We start from the raw sequence: 12,065 nt of genomic DNA, 5'->3' as shown, positions 1-12,065 counted from the left end.
CCATCTCTTTGGTGGTCTGCCCTGGAGTCGTCTACCATGAGGTTGGCCGTACAATGCGATGTAAGGGAGTCTGGATGGTTCCATTCTCCTCACATGCGCATACCATTGTCTTCTTCGTTGCCTTCCCTACCTAACGACATCTTCGATCTCGCATATTTCCCTGATCTTGGCATTTCTCAATCTATCTCGAAGACTCTTGCCTGTTATGCTTCTCAGAGTCTTCATTTCTGACACTCAACGCAACGGTGTCTGCTCTACTTTCGATTCCATACGTCATGATGTGTCGGACTCAAGTTTTGTATATCTTGATCTTGCTGCCGATCTTCATCTCAGGGTTTTTCCATATAGCATTTTCAGGCATCCTGAGATGGCTGCAGCTTATATATAGTAATTAAAGAAAATATATTGTATTAACATGTAAGTATTTCGGCTCAACACAGGCTATGCCTAAAAAAATGTAGTAAATAATTTTTCTCTTTAAAAACATTTTTAAAAACGTTATGTATAAGAAACAAATCTTTCATCGGAATTCCACATTTCTTGCTGGTATTTCTTGTTGAATCATCACTTTCATCTCTTTGTTTCAGTCTGTATCTGTCACTGTGTCAGTTTTGACGCTGACGTTCATCTCGGTGGACCGCTGGTATGCGATCTGCTTTCCTCTGAAGTTCAAATCCACGACCGGGCGTGCCAAAACCGCCATCATTGTGATCTGGCTTCTATCGCTTGGCTTCAGTGAGTATTATAACTATTATTTTTAATAATCAACTAATTTTTTTATCTATTTATTTTTTGTTTTTTTTGTTAATTGAAACATTTATTTGTAAGTAAGTAAAACCCTTATCCACGCTCCAATGGTGCATAGGGCACTGCGTCATATAAACGCAGTGTTATCTTGATCTGTTGGGTAATATATCCAAAATAAAACAAGGTTTTGTTGGATTGAATTTTACATTCAATTATGTATATCTTAATACGTGACGCGTTTCATCTTCTTAGGACATTATCAAACACAAACATTCATTTCTAAATTGTTCAACAACCAAATAGTATGTGCGAATCCTAGTTCGTAAATCTGGGTTTCTTAACTTTTTCATATTATCGGTATCTCAACTCGACATGAAACATATATAGTTCCTCTTTATATGAAAGAAGAATGAAGTCTGATCAACCCAGGGCTTACAACCTAGCATTTGGCTGAAAAAATGATGTGGAATGCATCTAAACACGTGTCACAATGGATTTTAAGAAAAAGTTTTATTTAGTATAAACTTGATTTAAAAATGAATAGATATTACTACCAAGTGACTGCCAAATCAATAAATGAAAAAAAAAATTCTTATTAATAAATTAGCCTCCGTAGTGTAATGGTCAGCATGCTCGCCTACCGTTCTGGAGGTCCCGGGTTCGATTCCCAAGGGGGTTTAATAAATATAAGTGATTTTTTCACTCTAATATTTATTCAATATTACACTGGACTGGTACCTGAAGTGGAGGGCTGATCACCTTTCCTTCATGTGTAATCGATCGAGATAACACTGCGTTTATATGAAGCAGTGCCCTATGCACCATTGGGTGCGGTAAGGGATTTATTATTATTATTAAATTATATTTATTGCAGATATTCCGGAATTCGTGGTGCTGCAGATGAAGAAAAGCTCCGCTGTCAGATTCGACCTCGACTACTTCACTCAGTGTGCTCCCACGTGGTCCACTGAGAGTGATCTTACGTGGCACATTATCAAGGCTGTCATCCTATACACGTGAGTCCTATATCACTCTACATAAGATTACAGCTTGTACATGTGTGTCACAGGAAAACAGATTTTTAGGCAGAGTTGACTCTCAACATGTTGAGTGTGTCGAATTACTTGTTCTGAAATCTGGATTTACTAAACTCAGTTTTGTTATTTTTGCATTTTTGACGTTTACTTATTTGGGTTAGCAATAGCAACATATATAAAACAAAACATTAAAATGATAAACATTAAATATAGCCAATTAAAGTTAACCACAGAAACATAAAAAGATTAGTACAAAACAATTAGTGTAGATCTAGCGAATGAACGCGCATCTATGAGGGGGGAAATGTGCATGTGTGAAGTGTGTAAGAGAGTATGTGTGAGTGTGTGTTATTTTAAATCTAGTGGAGATGTACATAAGATAGATTAAAGATCCTCAGAGGACAATATGCTCACATTCCACTTTTCAACACAAATTTGCAGCAATTGTAATTTTCAACTTGGCTGAAACATGACTTATACTCATAAGCCATTCGAAACATAGGTGAACTCTGTGCATAATACCAACTTATATAAAGAAGAATATAGAAGATTTACATATTTTTGTCAATATATCATACCTCCATATTCTACGTTCTATAAAAAGGACATTGGTACTACAGTCTATTGACGAGTCACCAGTCCGGCTTCTCCTGAGGCGTTTTACGTGGTTTCCTCCCAGAATTGATCAAATGCTGAGAAGTTTCTTATTGGCTCACACTAGACCATCCCTCCTATTCCAAACACTGATTTTTAAAAAATCTTTTTTGTTATAAAAAACTTTAATCTACAAAATGGTTTGTAAGTCTTGTACATAATAAACCAGGTAAATTTTTAATGCAACATCTTTAAAAAAATGGTTTATTCTATATCTTCTTGATTTCTCTCTAATATAACTGCAGGTAGTTAGTTTTGGTAAGGTTAGGTTAAGCAAAAGCGAACTTTTAGTAACTTTTGAATTAAGAATTAACTTTCCTTACGTGAAGTCAACTCTGACTAGGAAATGTTGATTAAAATTTATCTCTTTTGTCCACTTTTAATCATGTTTTTTGAAAATACAAGTAAAAATCGACTTTATTTGGGGGATGAATCTACTTTTCCTGTAGTATATAAATATGATTGTTTTGTTTTACTTAGAGAATGCGCCATTTGATTTTTTGCCATGCTAAAATATAACAATTTAAGTTGAAAAATGAAACACGTTGATAAGACCATTTTTGAATTTATCAATTTAAACGCGACCACATAGTTCCGAGATCTTTCGATGTTGTTCACTATTTGTTTACATTCGATGTATTTAATATATTTGCATATAAAGAGCAGTGATATAATCTTCCAGCAGATCAAAGCAAACTTTGATAGTTACGCAAAAACGTTATGCGATAAAATTAATCGTCTTGGAACTGGCAGTCGTTGCCTATTCAAAGTTTACTTGTTTATTCAAGTAAAAACTGTTATATCTTATAACGGATAATTGACTGCAGTTAAAAGCTTTTTTTAAACCAGCTTTAACGTTTGTCGACATCCGTTCGGTAACTTGGAATCGTTAAGGAAAGGTGTTTAACAAGGCATTAAAATGCTTTCCGAACACTCCTCAATTCCGAGCGAGTCAAGGATTGGCTCAGTGTAAACAGAGCTGATGTAATTTCACCAAAATTTTGATAGGCATACCTGCGATCAAACTTCAAACAGCAGCTGTTCTTCTCTATTTATAAGGATGTTCTGATGTGTTTTCACGTAAATTTAACATGTCGTGATTTTGCGACATTATACAGGGTGTCCCATAATCCAACGTATTCCTTTTAAAGGGTGTAAGGCCATCTTATGGCTTATGAAAATATCACCTCAGTAAAAGTGCCTTAGATTCCGAGATATTTCCACTTTTATGAATTTTCCGAAAATCTACCCCTTAGATCAGTTTTTTGAGTGTCACTTCTTCAAACTTTCATATTTTAGGATTCTAATTGATCTTTCACAACGAAAAACAATATTATTTAATTTAACATAAACACTTTTCACTTTACTAAATCAAAGCAATTGTTTACAACGGAACTCCTATTAAATTAAATAATTATAAAATCAGCTAATTCGCATTCAAAAAGCAATATCTTTTTTTCTAATGTAAAAGATAGTAAATGCTTAAAACATTTTATGGCAGTAAAACATTTTACAATAACATGCCAGGTTAGCGTCATATTTTTTTTTCAGGGTGAAGAGTCAAAGTTAACGAAAGATTTATTTTAGAATCATTGACCGGGCATTAATATTTTATTTTCCGCCAAGGCAAGCCAGTATTGACAATATTAATTTTCATGTATTTTTTTCTAACTTAGTAGACTCAAAAAATCTGTGTTAACTTAGTAGACTGAAAAAATCAATAAATAGTTACTTTAAGTTTAAATGATAAAAATACATATTTTTTTAATTAACCACTAGAATGAGTTTTATTTATTTATACGACTAGTTTCGAAAACTTGCAGATGTTTTCATATTCTGGTACAAATTAAAACTAAAAATACCACTTTAAATTCATTAAAGTGGTAAAATCAAGTGTTTAATTAAAAAAAATAACATGTCATTCCACAAAGTTTATGTTGAATCAATAAATAATTAAAAATTATTTTTCAGTGATCTTATCAACAGTTTTATATATTTTCATCTGTGGTCTTAAAGCATACAAATTGGTATTTGATTTTATATTATGGACATTTCTATCAAAATGATTTTTTTCATTATGACCTTTTCACTTTTCGTCATACTTACCCCAAACGATCGCAATCACTCCCTTTCATTTTTTCCCCAATGATCTATTACTGGCATTTTTTCTTAGACCTTTTTCACTCTGACGAATGAATTTAATAGAAGAATCTTCATCGCATGCTTTATAAATAGGTTTCAATCGATCAAATCAATTGGTTTCCAATAATAGATAATGAACATTGAAGGCTTTGATTCCCAATCCCTTTTTATACAGGAGTATAAAATAAAAGACGTATTTTAAGGGGATATTGGCAAACAAAGAATTCATTCCACCGCAGACCACCGGAGAAGTCACATCGCTCACTCCTTTCAACAACGTCATATATAAAAAATCGCCAATTTTTAGTTGTGCGTGTTTTCGCAATACCCAAAAAATGTACCTTATCCCAGCAAAAAATATCCCAGCATATTTTAGCTTAAAATTTACCCGCTACATGGCAGAAAGTTCTGTTTTTGCATTTTGAAGAAAAGGTATTGTTTAATTATTTGTTTAAATATAGTTAATATTTTATTTTTCAGATGGAGAAAAAACCTGCAGATTTTTTTTAAAATATGATGAAAATTGTATTCATAATTGAAAGTTGTATCTGAAAACATCAAATTTGAAGTGAAAACATGTTATTTCGTTAAGCAAAATATTTGGTTGTCGAAATATCTACTAGCAAATTTTACATATTTTCTGCTATCGAAATAAAACAATTTTTTAATGCTCCTATATTAAGACTGCGTATTTATGTTTTTTGTATGGAAAAGGACAAAAAATCATAATTCCCACACTCTTCACAACTAGTTTTTCAGCAAATTTGTTAAAATTACTATTTGCAAAACACGAGCCAATCATTATATTTCAGGAATTTATATTTGATACTTTTAATAAATTTTCTAATTGGAATTTATCTTCGATATCCCTTAACGCGAATAATGACAGAATTGAAAACATTAAACAACTAAATATCAAGTATTTCTGATATCTATGAAAAGTACACGCTGACAAAAAAGTAACATTTCCTGAAAATAAAAATTATATATTTTTTATATCTCTTCAAACACCCTATGCAATTATTTTTGCCATCTCATCAAAGATGAAGAAAAATATGGAAGTCTGGGCATTTACGGGGCTGACGACCGTCATAGGCTGGTTTAAGTAATCACTTTACACATGTGTAACATTCACCAATTCTACCCATTATTGACAACCACATCACTCAAATTCTTGGAAGTTCTATATATATATATATATATATATATATATATATATATATATATATATATATATATGAACCAATTTAGAAACCTTGTTCTTGAATCACTAGAACTTCACTAGAGACATCTATTGGTGAGATGCAAAGAAGCTTTTTATTATATTTCTTCCATATTCTTCTTCATCTTTGATGAGATGTCAAAAATAATATGAAAATAACTCCTGTAATTGGAGATAATGCAGATTTTGTGAACAAATATTTGGACACACTCAAAATGTTGTACCCTATGCAATGTTTTAAAATGATGCTGAATGCATCAAAACAGGTGTCAGAATATTTTTTTATAAGAAGTGGGGTAAAATTAACAACACTTTGAGTGTGTCCAAATACTTATTACGGAGTTATAATTTATATTTTTCACATCTCAACATAGACGAAGAAGAATATGAAAGTCTGTGCATTTACAGGGGTTATGACCTGTATTAGGCTAGTGAGATTTTTTTTTAAATGTCTTTTCAATAAATGATTTCCTCATTCCAAAATAGATGGCTATTGTATATTCACATAAACTGGGGTGACGAGATTGATCAATTTATCTAGGAATTACAAAAATTTGAGTACTGTGGTTGTCTGTTATGGGTGGAATGGTGAATGTGATCACTTAACCAGATTATGACTGTTCGAAAGCCCTTTAAATTCCGAGACTTCCATATTCTTCTTCATCTATGTTGAAATGTCAAAAATATATTTTATTTTTAATGTCGTATATTTTTTTCCCTTTTTGGTTCGTTCTTTTCCACTTCTCATCCAAATCTAATAGAGCATATGGATATATCAATATAATGTTGAAAGTCTCTTTTTGTAGGCATGGTAATTCAGCTGATATCTGAAGTCAGCCCTTAATAATAATCTTTGCACAGATATTTGTCAAAATTTAAAGTATATTCAGTGTTAAAATTTTTTAAATCTTATCAGGGCTATTTTTTTTTAAGTCTAGTAATCATAAAACCCAAAACACATATAAAAAGCCAAGCTAATGGTTCACAACGGCGGGCTGGTACCGACACTAATGTATGGAAATGAAACATGGAACTGGCAAAGGAAGGATGAAAGCAGAGTCAACGCTGTTGAAATGCGCTCCCTCAGACGAATGTGTTTAAAATCATTGTATGACAGAATTAAAAACGAAAATATAAGAAAAAAATTGTAAGGCTGAACAAGGAATAATTGAAAAGATTAGGAAGAGTTCTTTAAGGTGGTATGGACATGTGAAGCTAATAGATAACGAGAGAATGACTAAAAAATATATGTGGCGAATAGATCGGTAAAACAGAACGAGGACGGCCGAAAAAGACTTGGCACTATCAGAGCAATCAGAAACTAAAATCTGGTGGTGTCAAAAGTCTGCATAATCGGAGGGCATGTATGACTAGATGTATGGATGTGAAGGAGGCGAGGAGTGTATCTCAGGACAGAAGAGTGTGGCGTTCCATCCTTTCTCTCTACCTCTGCGGAGAAACGGCGTTATGGTAGTAGTAGTAGTAGTAGTTGTAAGTATTTTAGTATGTTGTTAAATTTAAAAATATTTATATATATATATAAATATATATATATAAATAAATATATATATATATATATATATATATATATATATATATATATATATATATATATATATATATATATATATATATATATATATATATATATATATATATATATATATATATATATATATATATATATATATATATATATATATATATATATATATATATATATATAAATATATATGGTATACATATTTTATCATTTCTCAAACGCCTTTAAGAAACACCCTGTTCAACGGAGAATATTGGAATGAATTCAATTCTCATTAAACAGCGTGAGATTAACGAATTTGAAATAATATTTTGTCGGTATTACCAAGAAATAATAGAGACTCTCTCATTTTATATTTATCAAAATGGATATACTCGCAGTGAATTTGAAATCGAATTCTGAAGGAAAAAAGCCATGAAAAATATTAATGTTTTTAATTGTACCCACATATAAAAATTTCATTTTATACTTTGCGCATAGGCTTTTGCCAGTGGTCGTTAAAATAATTAGAGCCAAATATTCACAGTACAACGATTGAGATTTTTTTGAGAACTTAATTTATTAAACGCAAACCTTTATAGATTCTAGTAAAAGATGGTAATGTCTGAGACATTACTGCGACATCAAACGCCCTTGAGGTATTATTTTACGAAAATGGCGCTGGATAAATTATCCAATTTTTTTATTTTTATTACTTACTATCTATCATTAGAATCCTAACTGTCCATCAAACATCATCCCTTAGCAACTTCTACACCTCCTTCCCTAAACTCCATTTTTCCTTTGCCTTCCTTTTTATCATCAAATTGTTATTTTTATAAATATTTAATCAAATAAAAAAGTATGATTAAAATGTAACTTTGTTTTAAAATCACTATAAATATCTTATAATTAAGTTATAATAAGATATTTTTAATGATTTTAAAACAAAGTTACATTTAAATTATAAAATGGAAAATCACAAAGTAAGTGCTTTAACATTAAATTATAAATAAAAAAGTAGTTGATAGTTTATAAATTAATACAGCAGTTAGTTGCAATTTAGGTTTTTTAAAATTATTTTTTGACATCTCATCAAAGATAAAAATGAATATGAAAGTCTGGGCATTTACGGGGCTGACGACCGTCATAGGCTGGTTTAAGGGATCACTCTACACACGTGTAACATTCACCAATTCTACCCATTATTGACAACCACACTACTCAAATTCTTGAAAGTTCTATATATATGAACCAATTTTGAAACATTATTCTTGAATCACTTGAACTTCACTAGAGACATCTATGGGTGAGATGAAAATAATGTTTTTTTATGTTCAAGCACTATCTACTCTCTGATCGCAAACAACTGTATAAGGTATCAAACGTTTTGACCAACATCACTGGTTTGTTTTTGGTTAATTCTTCTTCTTCATGAGCCCTCTGTCTTCCACTCTGGATATAGGCCTCTTTGCCTTCTTTCCATTTCATCCAGTCGATTGCTGCTTGCAGCCAGTTTCCCCACAGCGACCATGTCGTTGGACCATCTCTTTTGGGGTCTTTCGACATCTCTTTTGCTCTCCCAAGGTCTCCACAGTAAAATTCTTGGGGTCCATCTTATGGGATCCTGTCTAGCAATATGTCCTGCCCATCGCCTTTTGAGTTTTGCTACGCGATCCATGATAACCTCCACTTTAGTTCTTTTCCTGTAATATATATTAACGTATATTTGTATATATAAATATCTCGTTAGTTGTATTTCGTATTCGATGCCAATGGTTATTTTTAATTTAGAAAGCTTTTCTTTTAATAAATACGGCAAAATGGCGGCTGTTTCTATAATCGGTTGTTTTTGAGTGGCAGTTCTTTTATATCCAATGAATCATTGACTGCGAGAAAAACATCATTTTTTCTGTGAAAGGCTATAAAAAACACATCATAACATCCGTATTTTTTATTGAGTTAATGTTGTTTCTTATAGAGAAACCATGGTAGTCTCAAAAGTTTCATGGTTATCTTAAGAACTTTTTTTTTTTATTTCCTACTTCCAAATACAAATATCATTGGTTTTTATTGGCGATTTGTCCTATGCGAGCTAATTTATCACCTCATTATGAAAACTTTTTTTATGAATACACTTTTTAAACTCGATGTTTTTGTTTCGAATAATCTTCAGTTTTTTTTTATTACTTACTTAACTTAGTTGATATCTTTAATTATTTAAAGAATTAATTATTAAATTATTAATTATTTTAATTATTTAAGTGTTTTCTTTAATTATTGTAACATGTCTTACCACAAAGTTAATGCCGAAACAATAAATAAAATAGTTGATATCTCATTAAGGGAGTAATCTCAAATATATAATTCAGCCAAACGCATTGTTCAGTATAAAAGTAAAATTCTTGTATAAGACCACTTGAGTTAACTATCACAAACTCGACTAGTTTAGAGAACTAGAAATGTTCTCTTTTTAATACAATATATTTCTGCCTATAGATGAAAACTCAAAAAGTGGTATTATCCAAAAGTTTTAATAATTAGTTTTATTATTTACGCCATTATATTATTGCATAAAGATAATTTCAAATAAGTAAATTTAACTTAACAAACTAACTCACCATCAAATCGCTTCCCGCAGAGGTAGGCAGAGGCAATAGAATGCCAAACTAATCAGTCTTTATTAATCAATCTTCGCTTCTTCCACATTCGGTTACATGAAAAATAAATTTAAAAAAAACACACATAGCACATATATCTTCTTATATTATGTTTAATTAAGCAATGCTTATGAATAAACAGTATTTTATCAAATGTCAAGAAGCACTCTAAGTGCCATGAGCAATGCTTAATATTGTGCGTGTATCTGTAACGTGCAACTGATGGCACTGCTATTGCATTATACACTCACACACTCACTCTCTCTCACACACACACACACACACACACACACACACACACACACACGCACAAACACACAATAAATTTACAATCCGAAAATTCCCACTTTTTTCTTTTATGGCTAAAATATACTAATTTACTCTGTATCAAACCCAATATTTAAATTTACATTTTAAAAATAAAGGATATTTTTTCCAACCAGGTTGCCACTCCTGCTGATGACCATAGCATACTGCCAAATAGTCAGGGTCCTGTGGAAGTCCAACAACATCCCCGGCCACTGTGAATCACAGAAGTATACTTCCGCCAGCCCTCCGAAATGTGAGTACAGTCTTCATCATTATTTCATAAAATCAGTATTCAACTGACTCAGTAATTTACATTGCTCTCTTTGGCTAGGATGAACCCGCTTTAAATAGTGTCTTTTTTTAAAAGAATAACCCGCAAAGCCTCTTTTTAAGAGGCTCGTCTTCAGGTGGGATAGTAAGGATAGGGAAGGAAACGTGAAAAATACATCACAAACCAATTGAATTGAAAATAATTATTTCTTGAATTCATTTTGCAATTGGCAAAGTTTACATAAATTAACTCAAATAATCAACTGATGCAAGCGTTTAGTTTTTTATATTCCAAGCAATTCTGACAGAACTTTAAATATTTTGGGAATCAAATACATCGATAAACTTTCTACTGATACAAAAAAAATTAAGACATTAAAATGAAAAAAATTAAAGAAATGACGTAAGCACGTTAATCCAGAAAAATACTTTTAATAAAAAAAATATCACCCACAAACATATATAATAAATAAAAAGTGTAAGTCCGCAGCCAAGCACAAGAGCTTTTTATTGAAGTCTCTTTATTGCAGAGAATAGCGTAACATTTTTTATTTTATTTTAAGATTGTCAAATTAAATAAATTCTACAAAATTAATTTAAAAAAATCTTGTAACTATATTAAATCATAAATAAACAAAAATCTTCGAAAATAAATATTAAACTTTTCATGTTATTCCGCAAACTCAATACCAAATCAATCAGTAGTAAACCCTTATCCGCACCCCAATGGTGCATAGGGCACTGCTTCACATGAACACAGTGTTATCTTGATCGTTTACACACGAAGGAAAGGTGATCAGTCCTCCGCTTCAGGTACCAGTCCAGGGTAATATTGAATAAATATTACAGTGAAAAAATCACTTATATTTATTTGACCCCCCTGGGAATCGAACCCGGGACCTCCAGAACGGTAGCCGAGCGTGCTGACCATTACACTACAGAGGCGGCCAAATCAATAGACTCATATAAAATTATTCATACATCTTCTGAATTCTCGTTATAATGGAATATTCATATGAAAATAAAGACCACACGCTTTTTAAATCAATCGCAGTTTTGTTTTCCCGTATTATTCAAAATCAATACGCCGCAGGCGGATATCAATATTGCCATTAAGTGAGACGTCTTTTATCATATTAGATTGAATAAACGTTATATAAAAGTTCCAACAAGGCTTAACGTACGAAAATAAACGTATATACAGTCGTGGAACATAATACACGCCCAAATTTTAAAAAAATGGTTGTATTTACCAAGCAAAACTTAAAGTTAAAATAGTATTTTTACATTGATCGCTTTGAGTTCATTACTTTATCTGATACGAAAACCTCAAACTTTTATATAAAGAACTAACTAACTAACTAACCGCTTTCCCGCAGAGGTAGGCAGAGAGAATAGAACGCCACACTACTCTGTCTTTGCAAACATTCTTCGCCTCTTCCACGTTCATGCATCTCCTCATACATACCCGCCGATTGTTTCGACTCCTAACCTGACCACTT

The 12,065-nt window shown here is 31.6% G+C and overlaps 1 protein-coding gene across 1 annotated transcript in view; it reads left to right on the top strand.

Moving 5' to 3' along the window:
* Nucleotides 1–587: 587 nt before the first annotated feature.
* The window catches only part of LOC148302107 (orexin receptor type 2-like), a gene marked incomplete at its 5' end in the record, with an annotated part of 53,051 nt that continues 41,573 nt past the window's right edge, over nucleotides 588–12,065 (top strand). The window contains 3 exons of the mRNA XM_088272159.1: nucleotides 588–735; nucleotides 1,622–1,763; nucleotides 10,428–10,546. Coding sequence (XP_088128285.1) covers nucleotides 588–735; nucleotides 1,622–1,763; nucleotides 10,428–10,546 — 409 coding nt within the window. The remainder of the gene's footprint in view (nucleotides 736–1,621; nucleotides 1,764–10,427; nucleotides 10,547–12,065) is intronic.

The sequence above is a fragment of the Brachycentrus maculatus genome, unplaced genomic scaffold, assembly GCF_059751285.1.
Source record: "Brachycentrus maculatus isolate JH-2025_06_01 unplaced genomic scaffold, ASM5975128v1 h1tg000478l, whole genome shotgun sequence".
Lineage (NCBI taxonomy): Eukaryota > Metazoa > Arthropoda > Insecta > Trichoptera > Brachycentridae > Brachycentrus > Brachycentrus maculatus.
Note: the sequence above shows the minus strand (reverse complement) of the source record. Positions and strands in the feature narration are given on the sequence as shown.